The sequence below is a fragment of the Ailuropoda melanoleuca genome, chromosome 1 (assembly GCF_002007445.2).
Source record: "Ailuropoda melanoleuca isolate Jingjing chromosome 1, ASM200744v2, whole genome shotgun sequence".
NCBI classification, from domain to species: Eukaryota; Metazoa; Chordata; class Mammalia; order Carnivora; family Ursidae; genus Ailuropoda; species Ailuropoda melanoleuca.
Genome location: NC_048218.1, coordinates 105,652,754 through 105,679,278, shown reverse-complemented (window position 1 = coordinate 105,679,278; position 26,525 = coordinate 105,652,754). Strand labels below are relative to the sequence as shown.

At 39.4% G+C, this 26,525-nt stretch overlaps 1 protein-coding gene across 2 annotated transcripts in view; it reads left to right on the top strand.

The window, feature by feature from the left end:
• ARHGEF26 (Rho guanine nucleotide exchange factor 26) overlaps positions 1-26,525 on the top strand; it is a 118,696-nt gene that overhangs the window by 25,103 nt on the left and 67,068 nt on the right. For both annotated transcript variants that reach the window (XM_019805375.2, XM_002924706.4), the window contains 2 exons: positions 1,704-1,760; positions 5,128-5,288. In XM_019805375.2, the coding sequence (XP_019660934.2) occupies positions 1,704-1,760; positions 5,128-5,288 (218 nt within the window). The remainder of the gene's footprint in view (positions 1-1,703; positions 1,761-5,127; positions 5,289-26,525) is intronic.

Sequence of the window (26,525 nt, the reverse complement as noted above, 5' to 3'; positions counted from 1 at the left end):
GAGAGAAGGAACACAGCAGGGGGAGTGGGAGAGGAAGAAGCAGGCTCCCAGTGGAGGAGCCTGATGTGGGGCTCGAACCCATAACGCTGGGATCATGCCCTGAGCTGAAGGCAGACGCTTAACCGCTGTGCCACCCAGGCGCCCCTGTATTAAAATTTTATTGCTGTTAGTTTCTCACAAAAGGGGAGGGGACTCTCCTTTCTTGCTGTTCTTTTTGTTAAGCACAGAATTTAATTGGTCAATATTTTCTGTATGCCTTGCCTTTTGCTAATTTAATCTTTAGCCGAAAAACATGATTATCTTTCATGTGACAGACTCAGTGCCAGGTATACCAGAAGACATACCAGGCCCTGCCTTCATGGAGTTCATGGTTCAGCCTCTACTCTAGCTTTGAAGCTGAGTCATGGGGGACGCCTGGTTGGTTAGGCGTCTGCCTCTGGCTCGGGTCATGATCCTGCTGGGGTCCTGGGAAGGAGTCCTACCTCAGGCTCCCTGCTCAGTGGGGATCCTGCTTCTCTCTCTGCCTGTCGTTCCCCCTGCTTCTGCTGTCTTTCTCTCTGACAAATAAATAAATAAAATCTTAAAACAAAAAACGAAACTGAATCATGGTAGGCACTGCAGTAATCAAAAATGTGTGGTAGGGGCGCCTGGGTGGCGCAGTCGTTAAGCGTCTGCCTTAGGCTCAGGGTGTGATCCCGGCGTTCTGGGATCGAGCCCCACGTCGGGCTCCTCCACTGGGAGCCTGCTTCTTCCTCTCCCACTCCCCCTGCTTGTGTTCCCTCTCTCACGGCTGTTTCTCTGTCAAATTAATAAATAAAATCTAAAAAAAAAAATGCGTGGTAATTTAGGTAGAGATTGCAGTAATTCAGCAGTAATTCAGTGCAACGGCTTTACTCACCAGTACAGTACTGTGTTCTTAGTTCTTGGTTCTTGTGGGTACTTTTGCTTCACCAAAGAATATCTGGTTAACATCTTAACATTTTTTGTCAATTAATTAATTTTGAGAAAGAGAGAGAGAGAGAGAATGTGAGCCAGGGTGGGAAGCAGAGGGAGAGGGAGAGAGAGAATCTCAAACAGACTCCTGGCTGAGTGCAGAGCCTGATTCAGGGCTCCATCTCAGGACCCTGAGATCATGACCTGACCAGAAATCAAGAGTCCTTCCAGTGCTCAATGGACTGAGCCACCCAGGCGTTCCTTTCTTTTTCAGATTTCATTGTGTTGAAAAGAATGATGAAATTGGGGCAGAGGGGACTTTGTTTCCTTGTTTGATTGGGTTTGTATGAAAAGCATGGGTATTCCATGGAGTCTTGGTGAAAAATAGTATTAAAGTTATTTTTTCAGTGTGCGATCCTGGGCAGTAAACTCTCAGAGGGGTGGCTTCACTTTCCTTATTGTTAGATTTCTTCATTCATGATTTGAGAAATTAATTTGATAAGCATTTTAGGGTTATCTAGACCTAAGACTAGAACAGATTAGCACAACCTGATGGGATAGTGTTCTAGACACTTTGCAGTTCTTTTGTGTCGATGCTAATTTATTACTGTGATTAAATATTCTGTGAGGGACCCAAAAATTAATATGTACTGAATTCACACATTTTGCATAATTTCTCATAATTCATTTCTAAAAGGGCATGGAGTTATGCCTTCCATAATTAATTATTGAAGTAAATGAGCTCAACTTCATTTTGCTTTTTCCTCTAGGTGAAAAGAAGTGGATTATCACAGACAGTTAGCCAGGAGGAAAGAAAGAGACAGGAGGTATGTTTTCTACTTTAAAGCTCCAAAGAACGTGTGCTTTCACCTACTGTGTGCACTGCCTTAGTGTTTTCCTTTGAAAACGTATTCATTTTGTTCCTTTTGCATAAGAGGTATGTGTTCATTGTCAAATAAAACTACACATAAGAACCCGGGAAAGAAAACTTTAAAATATCTTAATGCCATTTTAGCTTAAACAACAAAGCACCTAGTCGAGGTATTTAAACTGGAAGAAATATGTTGAAGATGAAAGAGATGTTAGATCCTGCATTGAAACAGAATGTTAGAGGGAAAACTGGTGAAATCTGAGTAAAGCGTGTACATTTGTGTACAGATAAAATGTAATGTACAGTGGTTATGTCATGTGCCCTGGTTAGGGGAAGCTGGATGAAGGAAACAGGAGCTCTGTTCCCTCTTTTCAAGATTTCTGTAAATCTAAAATTATACCAAAATAAAGGTTTACTTAATAAAAAATAAAACAGATAGTAATAGGATTTTACAACTTGAAATTTAAATAAATGCAGTTTAAGGAAAAACACTTTTTTCTTGTTAGATGCATATTACTATGTTTATGTATATACATGCATATAAGTTGCACAGACGACATGCACTGTATTTTTGTTTTATTGGCATGAAATAGCATAAAAATACAAGGCAACATTATAGTGTCATTTTTTTAAGTTTAAAAAAGCAAAATAGTATGTAACATTGGTGTACTCATCACTGAGAATTAACAAAGGTATTACATTTATAATTTTTCCTCATATTTTTTAAAGAAAACAGGACTTTCAATAAAGTAGAAGCCTTGGTGCCATTCCCTTCCTCTCCTCCCTGTAATTAGGAATTGATGTGTACCTATCCGATCTGTGTTTTTTTCTTTTTAAGATTTTATTTATTTATTTGAGAGAGAGAGAGAGAACAGAGAAAGAGAGAATGCCTGAGCAGGTGGGGAGGGGCAGAGGGAGGGTGAGAAGCAAACTCTTCACTGAGCAGGGAGCCCAATGCAGGACTTGATCCCAGGACCCTGGAATCATGATCTGAGCCGAAGGCAGATGCTTAACCGACTGAGCCATCCAGGCGCCCCCCAATCTGTGTTTTTAAATCATATATTACATAGATTTATGTACATATGGTTGTCTGTATGTGAGTGTCAAAATGTAGGTAAGTGATGATTCTGAACATATTTTTTGTTTACTTTTGACATTCAGCATTATTTTTGGGATTTATCCATGTTAATGTATATTAATCTAGATTATTCATTCAGACCACTATATAGTATTCCACTCATAAATACCATTAAAAAAAAAATCTGTTGTCTGGGACGCCTGCGTGGCTTAGTCGGTTAAGCATCTGACTTTGGCTCAGGTTATGATTTCAGGGTCCTGGGATTGAGTTCCGCGTTGGGCTCCCTGCTCAGCGGGGAGCCTGCTTCTCCCTCTGCCTGCTGCTTCCACTGCTTGGGCTCTCTCTCTCTATCACTCTCTCTCTGGAAATAAATAAATAAAATCTTTTAAAAAATCTATTGTCCAAATATCACAGTAGGTGATACTTTTTTTTTCTTTATTATTAACGTTGTGACATAAATAATGTTTGTGGATAAATCCAAGAGCAACTCCAGGGTCCTAACCCCATTTGAACATTTGTGTTCTTGTAAACCTTTTCTATTTGAACCTATTTATTTCCTTTATATTTTGAAAATATCCAGATTAGTGATATAGAAAAAACTAATGACAGCAGCAAATCTAACTTTATGATTCATTTCTATTCCTATGTAGCTATTTTTAGAAAGTTTAACCCAATTTGCTTTTAAGTAGTTGATGGCTCCATTGTAGGGTGTTTTAGCAGTTATTCCATTAAATCTATTAAACGACCACTTATTCATCTTTTCATGTGATCTATTCTCTATAGTTCGTGCGATCTTTTTGTTTAAGTCTTAGTATTTTGCATTTGATTACAAAAGCCTTTGTTTTTGAAAATATTTTGTCATTCCAGGGTACGATATCTATCAACAACATGACACCCACTATTTTTAGTCAGGAAGTGACAGTTGTCTTCAGTTTGCACTACATTTCCCAGGAAAATTGTATTAATGTAATAGAATTATACAAGATACAGGTCAAGTGAGACTCTTCATGCTCTTAGTCTTTACTCATTAGATGATTATATCACTTAAGTCCCTGGAGCACAACTGAGGTTAGACTGGCACATTTAAGTAAGACTTCCTTTAAAGCTTATAGATGCTGAAAAGGAAGATGAACATTAAGACCAGCACCATTAACCTGACTTATAAAATAGGGCCCACTTACCAGCAGCCGGGCATCCAGTTGCCTGTGCCTGCCTGCTCCCACCCTGCTTCAGCCATAGCACAGGGACTTACGGGAGAATCTCCTGTGCCTCCTGGGCCAAGAGCTTGAGGGGAGGCATCCTAGAGGCCAAGGTGATGATGGCAGGGTTCCAGGGAGATCTCTAGGAAGGATGTGATTCTCAGGCCTGCGAGGATATTTACCAGCCCTACCTGAGGAGGAATCCTTGTGTTGCCATCCTTGGAGAATCTGAAGTTGATTTTGTTAAGGAGTTAGATGGATTCCTTTCACAGGGCGTTGGTGCCTATCCACATATGTGGGTTGGCTTTTTAATCATTAATGAACATTTATCAGGCAAACGACTGGGTGCCTGACACCAAACATTTCTGCAGAGAGTCCTTCACTCCTTCTTGAGATACTGACGGGAGCAGAGAGGGTTTCTTGTTGAACGAACAGAATTATTTTCAGTTGTATGAGTTGAATATAAAAGAATTCCTATGGCGGAGAAGAACCTTTTGAGGGAAGATACAGTCATGCTTTTCTACTCCACCCAGACTCTCTGCTGTAATTGACTACAAATGTGATAGATTAAAGTACAGGCAGAGAAGGGGAGCCCGCATAAGAGGAGAGCAAAGAAATGTATTTGTGAGAAATTTTCTCGGAATCCCAAGTGATGTCTATAAATCCTTCATTTCCCAGAGCAGCATACTTTGAAAACAGGCCTGGAGGTGATGACCCCAGAGGTTAATTAATGTCACACTGAGATTTTATGACATGCCCTAGCTTTCCTTCCATACATTCTACCCCTTGACAAAGCATGACCTCAGGATGCAATCTCAAGTCATCTAAATGGTTTCACTTTTTCATTTTTACACTGTGGGCAGTGACTCTTGAGGTTTGGGTAAATGCGCCTTTATATAAAAAAGACAGTAGTTTGGTGATGCATTTTTCTTCATGCTTATTTTTTTGTGCTTTTCAAGATATGTTGTTTTTATAGGAGAATTATGAAAACTTTATTTAGTTCTTCAATCATAGTTAATAATACATTTCTTTTTCCTTTGTACCAGGCTATCTTTGAAGTCATATCCTCTGAACATTCCTATTTACTCAGCTTGGAGATCTTGATACGAATGTTTAAAAATTCTAAAGAACTGAGTGATACAATGACCAAAACAGAGAGTCACCATCTTTTCTCCAACATAATAGATGTCTGTGAGGCAAGCAAAAAGTAAGTTCACCTTAGTTGGCCTTTGGTCATCCCAAGACCTTCCTTACTAACAAACATCTATGTTATCTCAAAAGAAAGACCTTTAGAAGTATGAGGTCTCTCGTTGATTCAATTGGCTTTTATCTTGATCCCTTGAAATAAATTTTAAGATATGTTTCGGGTTATTGATGTATAGACAGATGGTAAGTGCATAATGAATTGTCAGCACAGTTACATGTGAGGTCTCTCACTCCTTCTGTGTCCCTGCCTCTTCTCCTCACACTTGTCCTCGTCTTCTTCCTTTTAAATTATATGGGTAATAGAACAACCTTTAGTCGTGAGGGAAAGTAACTCATGGTAGTACTACTCAAATACAAAAATTATTTTTGTTTACATTTTCATATTTTTTGTTCATCTATGTAAATATTATTTCGAAAATGTAGTCATAATGACCGTAATGGTTTCCTTAGGTTTTCCCTATCTAACATTCCATAAACACTATTAGTGAGGAGTTTTCATTATTAATTTTAATGAGCGTAGGAATCTCAGTTCGTATACGAGTAGTGAGCTCTTACATTCTTCTGAGTGAACTACAGAGCCTAGAGAGGAGCCCTGTGCCAGCAGTGTGACAAATTGAGCTATCCTAAGTTGCTAGTTTGGTAGATCAAAATGGTTGAATATTGGCAATTTTGTATAGTTGGGTCAGAGGCGGGTTTGCCATATAATTAATGAAGCTTAAGCTTCAAGTCTTATCACTTGCAAACGTACCTCTTAAATATTTGCTTTTGTGCCTAATTTCTTTCTCAGTGGGCCTACATATTGTACAAGCTCTAGGGCCCACAAAAATTGGATCTGTCCCAGGGGTGAGTGTCTGGAAGTGTCTTATAAATCTGGACCTTGCCTATTTGTCACATGAGGGCAGAGCCAAGCAGCCAGGAATGATAACATGCTCATGCCTGCTGGCTCCATCACCGTGTGCAGGTAAAGCTTTCCTTTTGAACTTACAAGATGGAACATTCATGCTGAACAGATTAGCATGTGAGGTGGGGCTACTCCAGAGAGCTGGAGTTTGTGGTCGGTTCAATGAGATCTTCAAATTTTGACGATAGTGGCACAACTTCAGAAGGCAGATTCTGCCACAAGAAGGGATCCTGGAAATCTTGATACTGACATGGATTCTTAAAAATGCATGTTCAGAGGACCCACTGGGCCTTCGGGAGCCCTGGTGGCATATACCACCACTTGGAAATCCTTGTTTAGAAGCTGGCTTGTTGCTTGTGTTCAGCTTACTGGTCCTTTTGGTCCCAGTCTTACCAGTTTCAGTAAGAGAAATGAAAATCTCTTTTCTCCTTCGGGGAAGACCTCAGAACAAGAGCCTTCAATGATGTGTCCCTGTTTGAAAGGTATTCAGATTTCAGAATGAGTCTCTTTCATTTTAACTTGTACTTTGGTTGATCGACAAAAACAAAGTGCTGTATTAGACACACAGCCATCAGGAATTATTACTGTTTTGATAACTATAAAATGTAAGTCATGATTTTAATGAGAATATGTTCTCTGAAAAGCACAGTGGCATGTTTTTATGTCTCTATGGAATTATGCTTTGAATTGTGTGGGCATTGGTCAGCCTCTTGCTGTGTATAAATGACTCCAGAGAAAGCCTTTCATAAATTCTGTTATCAGGTAACCACAGTTCTTGAACAGAGGATGTCTTAGGTCCTTGCAGTCTTTGGGCCCTGACAGCCCTGCTTATGTATCAGCGTGGTTCATGGGGGGCCTGGGTTCAAACAGTCGCTTCTCTTTTCAGTAGTTGGTTAACCTTGAGCAGGTTGTTAAACCTCACCCCCTCAATTATGTATTTATTAAATGTGGACTGAAAAAATCTATAGCTGGTTAACCCCTGAAAAAACTCATTTTATTTAAATCATAGATGAAAATTTGATAATTTTAATTTGAATCTTTTATAAAATTTAAATCTTGTATGATTTTATTAAAAAGTTTTCATTTCTGTACTGGCTTATAGTAAGACTATTCTGGACATTTTGTTTATTTTTTATTTTTAAGACAAAACTCAAAATTCTTAAACTCCATTTGAAAATAAAAAAGAAACATCTTTTGTGTTTTTACTTTGTCTTTACTTAAAAGGCAGTGTTTTTTTCCCCCAAATTTTATTTATTTATTTATTTATTTGTTTGTTTATTTATTTATTTATTTATTTATTTCCGAGAGCCTGGGTGGCGGGCAGGAGCAGAGGGAGAGGGAGAATCTCAAGCTGACTCCATGCTGAGCAGGAGCCTGATGTGGGGCTCGATCTTACAACCCTGAGATCATGACCTGAGCTGAAATCAAGAGTCAGATGCTTACTGACTGAGCCACCCAGATGCCCCAAAGGCAGTGTTTTAACTTGGATAGCTGCCTTATGTGATACTGGATCTCTGTTACAGTGTATTTCAACTAAGAATATTCAGCTTCTACATGAAAATCCAATGTCTGAATCATCAAAGCATATTACAAAAGTTCATTTGATTTAGCTTGAAACGCTTGTTTTAGACACAGTGTTTTAAAAATTCAGATGCTCAGATTTGCAAAGCTCATCTCACTATGTAATGCCTCCTTGCAGAACTTCCATCGTTTGGTCTCCAAGAGACTCTAAAGTGATAACTGCTTAATGTGCTACCCAAAAGAAGAATTTCCAGTCATAAGAAAATGCTAAATAAAATGTTGAATCAAGCAAATGACTGGTGTTTAAATTAGTGATTCCTGACGAAGCGTGGCATTGTTCAGTGTGGTGTAATGAAGACTATCTTCAGTGTTGTACTTTCCACTAATGGAAAATTGTACCCAGAGGTGATGGGATATTTAGAATAGGGTGAGGTCAGACCATGCTCCATATTCAGCTTTGTGGATTCAACAGTGCAATATCTGGTCCCCTTTAGAGTGACTCAGCTTCTTCACTGCTTGCTGATAGATAACACTGAGGAGCCCTCTGTGTAAGAAGACGTTATATGAAAGCAAGCAGGGACAAGATCATCCTGATGATGGGTGTGAGTGCTTATCAGTGGTGTCTCCCTACTAAGTTCTTTTCTTTATAAAGAATTGCTCATTTTAGTCCGCACTTGTGGAGCGTCCCATTCTGCAGGGTGCCTGGGTTCTAGAGCATTTCTGCTGGCATCTGCCCAGTGGTTGGTCCTCATGAGTCAGTGGCACATCCACAGTGTGTATGTGGAGGGATCCTAGAGCAGGTATGGGTCACTGAAATGCGCAAGTATGGGTCACTCTGGAGGTTGTGAGCTTAAGGAGCCTGGTGAGAATCGAAGGTGAGGATTAGAACAGATGGGGAGGCCTTTGTGTGCTCTGCTGAGGCATTCTCAGTTTCCTGAAGGCTGTGTGGGAACCTTGAGTGATCCAGCAGGGGGTGGCTGGGGTGGTCTGGAGATGACAGTGTGGTGTTTGCATTAGAGAGGAGGTGCAGATGGTGAAAGATCTGACGCCATGACAGTAGTCAGACATGATGGGAAACTGAGAGAGGACCTAAGAGGGAGGACTTGAGGGATAGTTGAACATGGAGTCTTGAGGACTTGGGGAGAAGGAGGAGTTTTGTTTGCCTCCCAGGCGTCTGCCTGGTCGACTGTGGACAGTGCTAAAGAACTTTGCGAGATGCTTGCTTCTCTTTTTCCCAATGCAAAGTTAAAACATTTGTATTTCTTTAGGAAGTAATTTTAAAGCTAAAACTACGCTGTCTTCAGTTTCTGTGGAATAAAAATATCCATCCGTGTACTTTATGCGTCCTAAGGAACTGAATTTGTTCCCAACCTCTGATGAGCAGCTAATGCCAAACGCTTCAGTTTCTGCCTTGCATGGAAGAGTAAATTATAAAAATAATAAATATGCAAAATAATACCCAGCACCTGTTCGCCCAGAAGATTCTTTTTCTTGATTTTAATCAGATTATATTAAACTTGAAATATGCGACACTAAATACTGTTCTAAATGCATATGCTTTAATATTATTTTATGAAATTATATTTCAAAACTTGACATTTTACGCAAATAATGGCACAGCATATCTGCATTGTAAAGTGTGTTTCCTACTTGGTAATTAACAATTCTAAACGTTAATGCATAACAGGAAATCTTCAAGAGTTTTATAGTATTAACATTAGCATTTCATCCTTCCTGACTAATTTTTGAAGCTAAATTTTAAGAGAAAACATATTAAATTTAACTAGGCCAGAGAATATGGAACTCTGTATGTTGTAGAACCTGAAATATTGGCTCTTGCCATTGTTTGTCGTCAGCAAATGCTCTTCTCTTACTCAGTAGACAATGTAAGTTTACCACAGAATCTTTGGTAAATAAAGCAGCCGCCCTGTTTCTCTTCATGTGACAGAAAAACTGCCTTTTTAAAGCCAAACTTCTTCAGCTGATAGTTGAAAGACATGACACTCAGAAGTCCCTTTATATGACATGCTTTGACTTTTTCTTTGTCCCAAGATAAATAAATGAAGGAGTTGATTTGAAATTCAAGAATATTTTAGTCCACATTGTTCAGCTTTTATCAAACTGGTGTCCGAAGTAATAGTAAAAGAAGTAAGCAGTTATTTAAGTATCCTCTCAAGTAGGAGAAGAAAGGCTACAGGTGTCTGAATATTAGTTCCAGTCCTTTCAGGTCAGACTGTGGAAAAGCAGTGGGTCTGAAGTCGTTATAAAAAGTCTTTGTAACTGATGCCACCCATTAAAGATGACTGCTGAGACACATGCCCTTACGTTCATTCCCTTCTGAAATCCCGTGAAAAATGATAGGATAGTCAATGCACAAACCCCTAAAGAGTAAAAACAACAACAACAACAACAAGAGAAGAGACAAGAGCAGCCATATTTTGGAACCTGAGAACAGATGGACTCTTAGTAACAACTTCAGGCACTCTGAGAAGGTAAACTGTAAGCTGGTAGTGAAGAAAGCCACAAAAGAACCAGATTTAAACCCCAGAACCTCCGGAAGGTGCAGGAATCGATGAAGTTGGAGTAAAGGTGTGACTGAAAACAGAATTTTTGTGAAAGCCAACGTGAGAAGTAGAGCCCAGAAACCTCCCCCCTCCCCCCTCACCCCTTCAGCTCTACACAGCTGGACGATACCCTGCTTCACACAGCAGCGGGCAAAATCTATAAACTCTGGACCAAGAGAGCCAGGCCCAAGTGAGGGAGGGACTACAGCACAGGAAACCAGGTACTGTGACAGCTGACACCTTGAAGCCCCACTCTCCTTTTGGGATACTGGTTGCCAGGTGCATATGTACCCTTCGCTCTGTTTTTGTCAAATGGCAGTTGGCATTAGTTTGAGTTAAGTAATGTTTTATAATTTTTATCAACAATATTTGTGTTTAAATACATTATTACTACAATTACTGTTATTAAGTTTTGTAGGAAGCAACAAGTTGAAGATTATAGCACAAATACGTAAAGCCTCAGACTTTGAAAAATATATCTTTTTAGCAACGTGGTAGGCAAATACTTATTATTTCTCCATCTTAGTTCTCCCTCTCTCTAATGCGGCCCATAGCTTATCTAGCCTCATAGGGTTGGTATGAGAATTAAAGGGGATAATACTTAGCACCCCGCTAGGTAAGCCCTCCAGGAGCAGTGATTTTGTTGATATTATTACTGCGATTTTGATCATCTCTGCCTGGTATTCTGAAAGGTGTCTGGATTTTTTTATGTAATGACTTTTGAGTGATGTCTTCTCTTTATTTCCCTCTCCCGGCATTGTTCTAGAACTAGGTTAAAGGACAGGTCTTGTCTTACAGACTCTAGCACAGTCGTTTGCATGTGTTTGTTTTTAAAGGTGGTTGTGGCATGTCTTAAAACATTCTAACAATCACCTTCATTTTGACATGGAATGAAGTCCAGATAAATGGATTCTTCTAATCATAAAGCATGTTAGTCCTGACTTAGGTTAGGACTAAGATCTGAGCTCTTTGCGTCCTCTCAGCCTGGTGTTTGCCTTGCAAGCAGTAGATTCCTTGGACCGGTACTTCCAAACAGGCCCTGACATCCTCCAGCTGCCAATTAGGCCTTTCTCCTGGTTAGTTTTTGCAGATGTTTGGGGCTACTGCATGCTTTTTTGCCTTCTTGCATTGCTTTTGCAAGCTCCAAGAGTCTGTGGATTCTGAGTTGTCACATGGAGATTTAAACTTGGACAATGCTCCTGGCTGGGACAGATGAAAGTGTTACCAAGCTTAGTCCTTAGCTGTTATCAATCTTAAATGAGGGTAGAACTTTGGAAAAAGAAACAATGGCTGGGGTTTAGTTGCAGTATTTCATCTGCATTGCATTTACAGCTGGAGANGTAGAACTTTGGAAAAAGAAACAATGGCTGGGGTTTAGTTGCAGTATTTCATCTGCATTGCATTTACAGCTGGAGATTTTGAACCATTACATGGATTTTTGACTCTGCCAGTTGTGAGTTAAACAAGCAGGACCACACAGTTTTTCTGGCCGATGGAAAAGATTTTAATGTAAACTTTGTGATCTAGCCAAGTTAAATCTAGCACTTGATTTAAGCATGAGGAAGATGGTTGATGAATTAATTTCAAAAGCAAGCTCCTTTAAGTTTTCTGATGGCTCGTTTATTGTGGGATGTTGGCCCTAAATGCTGTGGATTAATTATTAGCACCTGGGCATCAATGTTATGTTTTTCCAGGGCTTTTCTTATTTCAGCTGATTTAATCCTTTATAGCGTCCTGGGGAGTACCGTCATTTCTCTGCTGCAGGTAAGGAAATTGAGACACAAATTATGTGAATTGGTTTAAGGTCATTTACATTTTTAAATGGAATTGAAACTAGTGATTTTTTTTTTAATTCTTCAGAATGCATTTCCCCAAGACCACTTTTTCAAAACTACAGAGATATTTTAAGTGCAGTTGAGGTTTCAATCTAAAGAGCTAAATTTCAGTTTAGCCTCTGCTAGGGATTGATCATCTGGAATATAAGATTTGTTCTTTTTTGGTGTACATCACCCTTGGAGCTAGTCATAGAATGTGATTAGACTCTTATCTTGTATTTGAATGTTTTTGACCTCTTAGAATGTGGAGACCTTAAAAACAAAGAGCATCTGGTTTTCTGACACCACCTGGTAGATGGCACATCATAGACATCATCTTGTCATTTCCCTGTGGTCATCATTCCAGTGAAGATATTGTCCAGTATCTTTACCACAGGCAGTCTCTGAATGTGTGTCCATGGTTGAAGGGTTGACAGTGTAAGCTAATTGATTATGAAAGTGTCCTATAATTTATACCTTATCAGAAGCCCTAACGTGCAACTATACAATAAAATTAAAAAGACATCCAAATTGTTTACATTAAAGTCCTTAAATTACTTTCACAGTGATTTGGGGGAAGAAAACGAAATGCATGTTTAGAAAGTACTGTCTAAATTCAGATTAAAAAAAAAAAGCACTAAATAAATTCAGCTTATTTGCTGCTGCTTTGTGAAAAGTCTAATGTTTTCAAAGTAAACTTTCATAGAAAATGAGTTTGCAAGTCCTTCTTAGGACTTAAATGAAAGAATTCTTTGTCCCTTAGGTGGTAATGTAAATACTGAGCAACCTTGCAGGAAAATATTTTAATTTTTAAAGTGTCAGCTTTGTGTAAAAGCTGTGAAAATATGATTTTATTAAAAAATCTGAAATCACTTTCTATATACTAAGAAGACAGGTGAATACTGTTTTAAATATTAATTCAGTATATTATTACCATATTCTTAGCCTATTTTTTAAAGGATGTGGATTAAATCATACAACCTTTGCGATTTTAGATTTTACAAGTATATTTATAGAAAAATATCTTGAGGAAAATGTGTATCACGAATGGTATTTGTTAAAGAACCCAACTGATACTTTATCTATACAGTGTTTTCTTTGGATTTCAAAAAGGTTTCAGGAAATGATTTGAGTTTAGAAAAAAATTTGGTGGAAAGGTTCCATAGAAATGTCAAGATTGGCTAAGATTGACCTTGTCACTTGTGGGGGTTTCAAACAAAGGTCCCTTTGTAGCAAGAAAACTGTCTCTGTATCAAGAGTTCATTGGAATTTCTTTTCTAGCAGAGAAGAGTGATATGAAGGACCAGAACAAGGTACAATGGCAGTGTTTGTGTTTATCTGCTGAAGTCGTCCTGTTATGGAACTCCTACTTCTGATTCCCATGCATCTTGTGTATGTTTGATGCACAACACTTAGTTATACATATTTATACGTATACATATACATTTCAGTAAGTAATATGAAGTGAAAGATCCTTAGGAGGACTGTTTTTTAAAAAAATCTATATCACAGATTTAGCTGCCTTATCTCTAATTTTTGGAGCATCTGGTAGGGTCATTTGAGAATTCATGTTTTGTAGCTTTTAAACCATATTAAATATCAGTGAAGAGTTTGATTTGTTTTGTTTGTGCTTGTGCCATCCGCGGGGATCATTGTATTAAAATGCCTTTAGTTGGACCCTTGCCTATCCCTTTATTTTTCTTTTTCAATCTTCCTGGCTAATGTCCAGTTTACTAACACAAAACTATTTCTGTGGTCAGAATATAGTTTGATTAATTTAGAATATCAGAATATCAGTTAACCAATATTAATAAATTCAGAGATCAGGATGTCATTTTATTAACATTTCTGAGTGATATACACAAGGGTGGTTCTGTTTTTTTGCTTATTAAGTATCTTTTCCAACTGAGAGAGAAAGTATAATTACTTAAACTCAAAACACTCTTCCCCTGCATATTTTTGAATAAAACATATTCCTCTGGACTCTTTGAAGACCCCTGTGTTTGGAAGCTCAGATGTTCAAACTGGGGAAATTTTGGCTTGCCTTTGTCTGTTCTGTTGCAGACTTTCTTGGCATGAACTGATTCCTAATTTTGAAGACCAGTTCTTATTGATCACACTTCTCTCTCCTGAGACTGGAGCAAGGAGTGCTAATCTCATCTGTAGGCAGATCACTTCATCCTTCCACATGTCAGCTGCTAAGTGAGTTTTCCATCAGCATGGAGCTCATGTTTATCAGACTAAGGAATCTAAAACTGGGGCCCTGAGGTCCTCGTCCACTTGGGAGACTGTTATCACCAACTCACACTTGGAGAATTACTTATTCCTACCAGTGCTTTTGCTAGACAGTATATTCTCCTCATGGTAGGAATTCAGGAAAGTTGGTCTCACGAGGGTGGGCTTTGCAAACATTCCCTTAGGCTCAGAAGTCTGACTTGCATTAAGGCCTGGATGTGGTAAAAGCCTTTCGGGGATGGTATGAAAAAATGTAGCTGTACACATTGCCAGTATTTTGTTTTTTAATGTGGGAAAGATTGGCTAAAAGAAGTAAAGATGTGAATAACCTGCTAATAAGATAATATGTGAAAACGGTTTTCTGAGAGTCAACATCCAAGCTATGAAAAACAGATGGGGCAGAGGGCCCTCTAAGCATTAACTGACTTTCCTTTCCTCTGCAAACTGTTGAACACATTTGAGGAAAACGTGGCATAACATTTTCATTATCTTAGTGGATGTATTTCTTTTAACAAGCCTGGAATTCAATTGTAGGCAAAGTGTGACGAGGTAAAAGTTTTGTCTAGAACAGCTTAGATCCATTTGAAATGCCTCCTTTTTCCCTGTGAGCCATGTATGCCCTTGAGAAGAGCTGGCTAGATATGGATCCATCTGGAGGAGGCTACTCTGTTATAATCCAAGAAAGAGTGGGTGAGAGGTTCCGCCCACCACCCCCCAAAATAATATGTATATATGGTGAAAAATTTGAATTCTGCCAGCAGGTTTGTTGTATAGCTTCCAGAAATGTTCTTTGCATGTACAAGTATGATTTTTTTTAATAGGATGTTAGCTTACTTTACACACTATTATGCACCAAGTACCTATTTACTTTTCTTTTAGTTTGTCAAAAAGCCAGAGTCTTACATGAAGAATAACACTAGGTATGTTTTGGTTTTTTGTTTTTTTTTTTTCTTCCTGTACTCCCGCAAATAAGTCAGGGCTTCCTCTGTTTTTTTGTTTTTTTGTTTTTTTTCTACTTTGAATGAATGGTTCCACATGAGTTATGGAATTTATTTTCTTGAAGAAATAGTCATTTCTGTGAATATGAGATTTTTAGGTATTACATCTTCCTCTTTCATAAAATATTTTATCAAAATATTGATAGGATGAGGTTTTTTCCCCCCAGCATAATTTATAGAGCACCTACTGTGTACCAGGCAATGTGCTAGACATTGGAAATGTAACAGTGGGTAGGACAGGCATAATTCCTGTCCTGGTGATCTAATGGGGTAAACACATATGGAACAGATAACCTGAGAAACAGGATCGCCCTCAAAGCAGGACAAAGCTTGGCCCAGCAACCAGGGAAGTGACTTTTCTAACCCTTAGTTACTCTTCCTTCCTCAGGCTCCCTTATTAGATTAATCTCATAAGATTAATAGTCTTTAATAGATGTTTTAGTTCACATATAATTCAATTTTGTCTTTCACTATATGTAGATATACCATACTAGTCATATGTTGTTAAATATTTTATATTTGCATGTAACTTCAGTAAGTGGGCAACTGGTATATACGGAATGGGGCTTAGTAAACCAACATTTCTGTAATGTTATAAATTGATCATTTAAGTACAGTATGAAGATTTTTATTTAAAGAAAAACAGAGCCTGGGTTATATCTGTCACAGTTCAAAATACTAAATATGCTTCTAGTCTGAATACATAATTCTTCAATTGCCTTACTTCTGAGTGATTTATAAATCTGGGGGATTTGGATACTGTCAGTTTATCTAGCTTAAAGAAAATCATCTGATTTATGATTTACTAGAAACTCCTTTTATATCATGTTCTTAGATAATGTTTAGTTTTGCTAAAATTTCTGTAATTCTTTTTTTTTTTTTAAAGATTTTATTTATTTATTCGACAGAGATAGAGACAGCCAGCGAGAGAGGGAACACAAGCAGGGGGAGTGGGAGAGGAAGAGGCAGGCTCATAGCAGAGGAGCCTGACGTGGGGCTCGATCCCATAACGCCGGGATCACGCCCTGAGCCGAAGGCAGACGCCCAACCGCTGTGCCACCCAGGCGCCCCAAATTTCTGTAATTCTTGATTACAGTTTCATTTTTTAAACTTCCAGATGATTTATTTGAAATAGGAAATGGAAATTGTAAAACCTACCAATCATGTTAGATAATTAGCTTGACTAAGATCTAGCCCACTTGCTATTAATCCGTGTCTCACCGTAAATACTGTGGTACCACTGATCTCGATTAATATTTTTACTTTATTTTGTGATTAATAAATGATTTCCATGGACTTTCGGGATTGAGGGTGAGCTTAGAGGCCACCTATCCCAGTCTGTAACTTAGAGTTTCCCAGGTCTCACAGCCCATAAGAATCAGAGCTAAGTCTAGAACCCAGACATGTTTGACTCATTGTTTTACAGGAGAGGATATCTCATTGTGTTTTTAATAAATTATATATGTACATGGCTTAAAAGTGCAAACGATGTCAGTGGTATAGACTTCTGTACTGAGATGCCCTCCACGCCCTCCTATCCCCATTGGTCCTGTGACCCCTCCCCCTCTCTTGCCTCAAGAGATGTTTTGTTTCTCCTGCTAGCATTTCTTCATGCAACTATAAGCAAATATGAATGGTTTCTTGCTATCCCTCTTTTCTTAAGAGGTAGCGTATTGACCATATACACTATTCTGCATCCTTTTTTCTCTCATTTGAGTTTAAATTTAGACTCCCTGAGACGAGTCAGTGTACCTACCAGTCCCACTTCATTTGCTACAGTAGATCATATGCTATGACTCCATAGCATATGAGAAATATGGAGGCTTAGCTCTGTAAAGACCATGTAGTGAAAAATTATTAGAAATGGAAAATAAAACTCGAGATGAAAAGTTACTAAAATTACTATTATTTGACCCAAAGAAGAGAAGGTTTGGGCATGAGTACTTTGTAGATAAGAAAAGAAGGCTTAGAGGGAGGTAAGTTACCCCAGTCACCCAACCAGGGTGTCTGAGTGGGGACTTGAACTCAGATTTGCCCGTCAGTATTGAAATCTCTGTACTCCTACTGCTGTGGGAGCTTGATACCTTTATGAGTGACATATACAGTTGATTCCATATCGGCAAATTGGCCTACTACTCACTAAAATGTATTTGTAACCCAGAATTAATACTTGCTGTGCTTTTGCAATCATTCAGACATGCAGTCTATTCAATGCTGCATTTTTGACATTTTTTGTGGGCTTTTCGGTAGGTGATCTTGCTGTTTAAAGTGGCCCCCCCAGAGATATAGTGCAGAAGTGCTATCTGGAGTTTCTAGGTTCAAGAAGGCTGTCCTGTGCCTTATGGAGAAAATGCATGTGGTCGGTAAGTTTCATCAGGCATGAGTTGTGGTGCTGTTGGCCACAAGTTCAATGCTAGGGAATTAATAATATTAAATGAAATGTCTTTAAACGGAGAGATATGTAAAACAAGGTTATGTATTGGTCATTTGATGAAAATGAGGTGACCAAAGGCTTAGAGGAAGCTAACCCTGTATTTCCACTAGGAGCAATGGTTCAGTATTCACTAATTCAGTGCTCACAGTAACTTTATAGAACATAACTACCATGAATAAAGACACTCGACAAGATATGCAAAACTTAAGTGGCCAGCACCTTGCTAGCCTTAATTGGGTTTGTCTTTTCTCATTCTACCCTAAGGTGTATCAGGAGTAATTTCAATTGGATATAAAAGAAAGGAAATTACACAGTAACGAAATAATCCAGGACTATGAAAAACCGTGGTTAAGATTTAATTGCTTGTTCTAAAACAATGTTAAGATTGAGACTTCTAGAATGTTGCTAAAGTTGTCGTACAATATGGCATGGTGACTACCCAAGAGTGTCGTCGGTCGGCCCGAGTTCCAATCCCTGTTCTACCTCTTGTCCTGTGTGATTTGAGGCAAGCTTTTTAACATTGTTGTGTCTAAGGTCCAAATACATAAAACGGAGATGATAACGGTACCTGCTTCCTTGGGTTGTTGTGGAAATTAAATTAGTCAGTACATGAAAAGCAGTTCGAATAGTCTCTGGTATTCAGCAAGTGCTCTTTAAATTATTAGGGTAATTGCACATTCTCATCTGCTCAGGATAATTTCAGTCAATCAGGTGTAATTATTAATTGCCCCATTTGACTCTCAAAAGGTATCTCAATTTTGAGGATTAATTATGCGTTGATGCCAGCCAGCTGTGAGGATGATTCTTCGTTATCAGGTAATGCCTAACCAGTGGCTACTTCTATAAATACAAGCTGGGATGATTATTTTTGTTTTTCCTCTTCAAAAACTAGGGTGAAAACTCCCTTCCCCTAGTTTTGGAGGGCTGCTAGGGGAAGAGGAATTGAAGATGAACAGGTTGAGTATTCAGGTGTGGCAGGAAGGTGTGTGACTTTTACTCATTTTGCTTCCTGTTCTATGAAAAAGAGTATAGTCTGGAGTCTAGTTCTGGTTAGAAAGTGATGTCTTTCCCACCAGTCAGCTCTTTCTCCAGTAGCCAGGAAGGACTTGTGGGAACCACTACCGGTCAAGGGATCTAAGAGATCAGGGGTGGTTAAGAAGCTCCCTAAAACTTGTCTTAACTTTTAAGCACATGAGAAGAGGCAGGGTGCCTATGGACACCACTGATGGAAGTAAGTATAAACCAGTGGCTAATGTCACTGCTCCTGAAGGATGACAAGAACCCTCTTTCCTCTGGAGATCTTTAGAAAAAGCATTTATTTCCCTTTCTAGCTAGGATGCTGTAAATAATCCTGGTACACAGGAACAGAGATTGAGTGATAAGCTTTTAGATGTCCCTCTTCACTTGGCTCATTCACTGCTGTTGTTTTAATAGACTTAATTTTTTAGAACAACTTCAGGTTACAGCAAAATTGAGTGGAAAGTACAGAGATTTCCCAGATACTCCCTGACCTCGCATAAGCCCAGCCTCCCTCGCTGTCAACACCTTCTTCTAGGATAGGACACTTGTGACCGTCCAACTCTTGCACCCATCATTTCACCCAAAATCGTAGTTTACATTAGGGTTTATTCTGGGTGTTGCACAATCAATGGTTTTTGACAAATGTGTAATGACACGCATCCACCATTATAGTATCATACAGGTTAGTTTCTCTGCCCCAGAAATCCCCTGTGTTCTATCCATCCCTCCGTCTCCCCAAGCCCCTGGCAACCACTGATCTTTTTACTGTCTCCATAGTTTTGCCTTTCACCATAGAGCCGAGTTTTCAAGTGGTTATTTGTCCCACCTGCCCCGTACCTTTTGAAATGGCTGCAAGACCTGGAGAGGCACTGCTGAATAGGCAGTTAGGAATGTAAGTCTGGATTTGGCAGTTTGAGGCTTGGAAACATATTTGGGAGTGGTTGGCATTTAGACGGAATTTCAGGCAAGGGTGGCTGGGTGAGGTTACTGGGGAAAGGATGGAGATAGAGATGTGAATGCTGAGCACCAAGCCCTGGGACCTTCCAACACTAAGAGACTGGGAGGGTGGGAGAGGGGCCAGCAAAGGGAACTGAGAAGGGAGCAGCCTGTGGGGGGGTAGAAGGAGACCCAGGGGAATGGTGTGCTCTAGAAGCCAAGTGGCACCTAGTTGTTTTCTTCTCTGTCTGTATTTATAAAGGAAACAAATCAACATACCTTATGAATGTCTTCAATCTTGTGGAATCCTTTTGAGGATCCATATTTTGTACTATGTGAGTTGCCAAGTTCTGCAACAGAAGCACTTGCTGTACGGTCACTTAACTGTGTGAGCGGTGAACAGAGCAGGCACCTTCAGAACCCACGAACCTTGCCGTGGCTTTTGTGCCTTCAGACGATTATCAGAGTAATTGGCATTCCTGCCAAATGGAGAAAGGAGCGATGGAGCACTTCATTCAAAATGGCAAGATGCCTTCTAAGTTCCACTGGGACAGTTGGACCTGCGTGTTTCTTCCTGGTTTCATTTGTTTTCTGAATGCAAAGACAGAGGTGTTTAAAGACAAGTTGGCCTAGGATCCTGACATAGAGACAGAGATCTCCTAAGTGGGAGCATTTCTATCCCAAAATTGCTTTTCTTACAAAATAAACCATCCAGGGCTTTTTGTTTGTTTGGTCATTTGTTAGTGATTTGATTTACTTAAAAAAAATATTATCTTTATAAAAACATCTGTTGCAGAAATAAGGTACCTGTTTTTATAACCTCAGGTGTTGTNTTTTCTTACAAAATAAACCATCCAGGGCTTTTTGTTTGTTTGGTCATTTGTTAGTGATTTGATTTACTTTTAAAAAAATATTATCTTTATAAAAACATCTGTTGCAGAAATAAGGTACCTGTTTTTATAACCTCAGGTGTTGTCGTGTAAGGGATAGGCTCTGCTTTACTGCTATTGACTTTGAAGTAAAGTGCTTATAAGGATCATGATTTAGCCCTTGTTTATACCAATTTTCACAGACACAGTAGCCAAAATCAACATTTGAGAAATTGTGAAGGCTTTACAACACAGCCTACTTACCCTCAGAATGTCATGTGTTCAGCCAGGTGGTATTAATACCTAAATATGCCATCGCAAGAGAATTTATTAGTAAAGTTTCCATGGATTCCTTTTCCCTCCTTCCCCAGCCCCTCTAAAAATTCATTATGGTCCTGCCTTGGACTTTTCCCAGCAAGCTATAAATGATTGGATTTAGCTTCTCATTTACTTTCTTCTGGTTCATATAAGTTGACAAGACTTTTCTACTGATTTTTGCTCACCGAGATTGCATTAAGTTTTTGAAGAGATGGCTGAGTATAATTTTTCTTCCTTTATTCCTTCTGTAATTGAAGTGTAAAAATTCCCAATTAATTATAGTTCTTAAAGAGATATCAGTTACTGCAATTTGCAAATTCCAAAGCCTTGATAATGAGGGACAAATATTTTACAACCACATATTTGTTAAAATTTGATGCTAATTGCAACAATTAATTCTCCCTCACAGTTTAAATAACATTTTATGGATTAATAAAAGTTTGTTTTCTTTCTTTTCATGTTAATAGGAGAAGCTTTTCAGGTATAAAGACCAATCCATACATGTATAAAACTTTTTTTTAAAGATTTTATTTATTTATTTGAGAGAAAGAGAGAGGGAGGGAGAGAATGAGTGGTGGACGGGCAGAGGGAGAAGCAGGGTGCCCAATAGGGAGCCCCATGTGGGCTCGATCCTAGGATGCCTCTGGATCCGAGGATGCCGGGATCATGAGCTGAGCTGAAGGCAGACGCTTCACCGACTGAGCCACTCCGGTGTCCCCTATAAGAACTATTTCCGATGAACAATGTATTGCTTTTCTTAGGAATTGAATGAGAAGCAGAGGTGGTTTTTGTTTTGGGTTTTTTTTTTCTACATATGTGGACCTTGCTGGTTTCTGAAAAATGGAAACAGAAGTTGAATAAGTCCCTAACAACTCAACTGCTAATCATACATAATTTGAGGAGATAGAAATAGCGATTTCAGAAGCCTTTTTGACCTGGATGGAATTAGCATCTTCTCAAGTATCCTTTGGATGCTTTGTCATCTGATGATGATAACGCTAACCACCATCATTCAGCCCCGTATGCCAGGTGCTGTGCTAAGTCCTTTCTGTATTTTGTGTTATATGATCCTTACCACAGTCCCTGCGGCAGATAGTAGTATTATATCCTTTTTAGCAGATGACAGAGAGGTTAAGTAAATTGCTAGCGTAGTAAGTACTCAGATCCTAAGTGATGAGCCAAAATTCAGACCAAAATCTGATTCCAGAGCCCTTTCTAGAGGGGGGAAATNGTGATAAGCCAAAATTCAGACCAAAATCTGATTCCAGAGCCCTTTCTAGAGGGGGGAAATCAAATCCCTGCCTTGGCAGCCGGATCGCATAGCTGAGTGCAGCAGGATGGCTATGGTCCTCGGTGGTGGTGGAGTCCCTGCTAACAGTCCCTGTGGCTGCTGTGGGAATTTGAGATCAGTGTTGTGATCTGGTATTTCAAGAAGAGTGTGAAATCTGGATGTGTGGGTGCAGTCCCTTGATTTTTAAATGTTGGGAGCTTATTCTGATTTTTTAAACACACATGCATAGATAGGGCAGTTTCAAGCCATCGGCCACCCATCTGAGGGCTCTGATACATATTTTGTTGGTCTAAATTAGCCTGATAAAATCAATTGGCCTTGTCCCCGTGCACAAAGTCACACTCTTGGAGTTCCCCAGAGACCTCCTCTATAAATTTAGCAGTGTTGGAGGACAGAAGAAAGGGAAATATGTTTTAATGTATTAGGGTACATGCTGTCACCAGGACTTAGGGAGATNCCCCGTGCACAAAGTCACACTCTTGGAGTTCCCCAGAGACCTCCTCTATAAATTTAGCAGTGTTTTGGAGGACAGAAGAAAGGGAAATATGTTTTAATGTATTAGGGTACATGCTGTCACCAGGACTTAGGGAGATTAAGCATAAAGAATTTCAAACACGTTTCTAATAGTATGTAATTTGAGGCATTAAGAAAATACACTTGTATAATTTTCAATAACACATAATTATCTTTATTTTTCAACCTGTTAAAATTAGAGGGGCACTTGGTTAAATAATACAACTTTGTGAAGTGTTTGATAATAGAACGACTAAAGGATCAGGTAGACTTGCCTTTTTTATGGTATCAACATAGAAGTAAACAGTGCCCATTGCCCTTCTTTTTAAAAGAATAGGGAAATGTGTATGCGCACACACACACACACAACTGAATCTTGTTTGTTTGTCTGATTTGAAAAATTAAACTTGAATTGATTCCCAAGTGTTAGTCTGGTAAGAAGGTAAGGCTCCTACAGAAAACTAAGAAATGCTTAAAATTGGAAAATACATAGATAAGAGACATAGACTTTGTATAAACCCAGAGAAGAAGGGTAATGGGGACTGTTGTTTTGTTGACTCCCTAGAGGTCCTAGATGTAGTGCAGATACCCACGGCATGCAAGTCACGACCTACCGGTGAAGGGTCTCCTACCTAGAATGCTTTCAGCCTCTACTTTTTCAAGAATTGAATTTTACTACCCGTATCACAGAGCAGAGGGTAAAGTTCAGGTTTTGAAAGTCTAAGAAACAGTGATGGCATCCCTTTCACCTTGTTTTAAAGGTCTCTAGAAAAGGTGATGGTTAGATTTTTTACCTCTGTCCATGCACCTGCAGCCACACTTACACTATTCTAGTTTGACTTGACCCAGCACGTAGAGCTTGGAGTAGGAAAGTTGTGGATTGTAAGGCCATGTTGCCTATTGGAGAGGAAGGACAGGCATTCATTCCTGTGTCTGTTAACCTTCCCAGGCAGTAAACTACTTCCCTCTTCTTTTTCTGTTGTTTATCTTCGAGCTGACCTTAACAACAAGAACAAAACCATGTAAGGAATTAATATACAGAAGCCTAAACATTTGTAAAAGAAAGACAAGCCTTCATAAAATTATATTTTTATAATTTAAAAGCCTTGAGTGCTTTTAAAATTCCTAGTGATAACATAGTAAATTTGGCATGGTTTATTTAATATATTGCTGAGTGATAATAATAATAATAAAGACTCCAAACGATTTTTTTGTTTCAGAGACCACTTCTCAGGGAACAATGCTGACTTACGGTTTTTTAGTTTGCCAAAAAAAAAAAAATTTTTTTTTTCTACTGTATGTTTTGTTTAGTTTTGTTTTAGAAAGAAGCCAGTGGGTATTTATTTTGCATAGCTATAATGAGTTCTAAGGAAAGCCCCTAGAAAAAGTACAACTGTTTAATGGAAAGAGTAAGACCACTTGGAAACTGTGAAGCACTCTACAAGGTCTAGTTAAGCTCTCAGGTGTGATAGCGCATTGTAATTCTGTAGTTGAAATCCACAGTGGCCTTGTTAGCACAGGTGCCAAGGCATCTTCAGTTTCTGAAGCATTACAGAAACTAGAGAAGTTGCTGACAACTCGAGTGGTGGGTCGAGTGCCGCAGCAGGCCTGGGTGCTGCTGTCCCGCTGTCCAGTAGCCTGTCCCTTCCCTCCCACGGGGGTAGCCTCTTGCATTCCTTTGAAGTGGAGACCATCACCCTACAAAGGGATCACTGTGCAGCTTTCCCTTGAATAAACTACAGAGAGGCAGTTTCTTTAGTCTTTCTCAAATTCCTACAACTAGCTGAGAGCCGGCTCTGCTTCTGTGGCAAGGAGGAGAGGATGGAGAGTATCGTTGGGTGCTCCTCTTTGATGGACAAGTGACCAAATGCAAGTGTATGTGTATATTGGCCAAAGTCCAGATTAGCTTTATGCAGGGGTTTCCATGACAGGTATTAAGATGTCAATAAAAGTGAAAGAAGGCTAGTGGATGACAAACTCTGAAAACTGTAAGGGGTTAGCTCTCTACAGTCCAGCCGCTGCATATGCTGGCAAGTGTTATAGTTGTGGTGATCTTGTGTGAACATTCTTAGCAAGTGGTGCAAGAAGATTTTGCAGTGACCTTGTCCTTCCACAGGGTGCAGGCACGTAGGCTGGCTTTGTAGAGTGGCTCAGAGAGCTGGTTGGGAGGGAACCAAGAGGAGGTATGCATCCATGGGCCTTTCTTAGAGGGAGTTGTGTGGTTAGAAGCCAATAGTTAGAAATTTGGTTTGGACAGCTGGGTCCCATCAATGGCTTAGAAGAAGGGGATGATGGGACCAGAGTTTTTAGAAGGGGTTTTGGTAGGTTCTGAAAAGTGGATTGAAGCAGGGGGGAAACAATTGGGGGTAGGGAGGTATCATGAAGAGGAAAATACCATTGCAGAAGAAGTGTGTTTTGGGGCCAGTGTTATGGTAGGGAAATAAGAGAATGTTCACAAACATTGGTGAAATGTGACTGCTCACGATTTATAAACCACTGCCTGGCAGCAACAAATGTAAATTTAAGAAGTACACATACTATAGAAATTTCTCTAAAGGAATAGATCATGTGCCTTATAATCCAAAATTTAGCATTATTAAAGAGAGTAAGCATCTTGGTTGTGGTCAAAAGCTAGGTAAAATTTTTGGAACATTTTGACTCTTCTGGACTAAATTGCCATCACTGGACCTCTCTGAAAGTCTTATGGGAGGATGTAAAAGCAAACCTTTCTTAGCTTTCTATAAATGAAACCATTATCCCCTCTCACTGGGGAATCTTGTCTGGTGAGGGAGCAGAAGGCTAACAGTTGTTACTTGGGTCAAAGGCCTGTGCAGTGGGGCAGGGCTGCTTTGGTGTGGATATACTGTCTCCAGTTGCCTGGTGTGGCTAGGGAGATTTTGGCTAGATTCCCTCTCAATGACCCTACAAACATGCTTAACATTCCCACATCTCTCAGCCCTTTGGATCTGTGGAGTAGTTTCAGATTGTGTTCCATGGGGCCTGGAATTCCTTGAAGGCACTTTAGGGTTGGCCAGTTTGGGTGTCAGGGAAGCCAGACAACTGGACTGTGGGCCTTCTGACCTGTCTCAACCAGGGCAGCTTGCTTATATTGTTTAAATCCCAGAACTTTCTTTAAGAGTCACTTGAAAAGAGACGAAACACATACAAAATCACTCTCTGGGAAAGTAGGAAAAGACAGTGCTTTATACATGAATGAAATTAATGGATGTCATGGATATCAGCTTTTACCCCTTCTGTCCATTTCCCAGTTGTTGCCCTTTTTATTGAAGAGCTTTATTGAGAGAATAATTCATATACCGTACAAATAATCTGTTTAAATTGTATAATTTGGTGGTTTTTAGTACATTCACAGGCTGAACAAAGATCACCACAATCAATTTTACAACATTTTCATCACCTCACAAAGAAAGGCTGTATCCCTTAGTGCCCACTGCCCATTTCCCCCCAAAGTCCCCATTTCTAGACAACCGTCAATCTACTTTCTGTTTCTATGGATCTGACTCTTCTGGACACTACATATTAAGGGAATCGTAGAATATATGGTCTTTTGTGACTGGCTTCTTTCACCTAACATAGTGTGTTTATGCATGGGTGCATCCTGGGGTCATCCCCGTTGTGGCACGGGTCAGTACTTTCTGTTGCTGAGTAATATTCCATCGTATGGAGAGACCACATTTTATTGATCCTTTCATAAGTTGGTGGACAGTGGGCTGTGTCTTCTATTTGCCATTATAAATTATGCTGCCATGGACATCTGTGCAGGTTTTTGTGTGAACATGCTTTCATTTCCCTTGAGTATATAC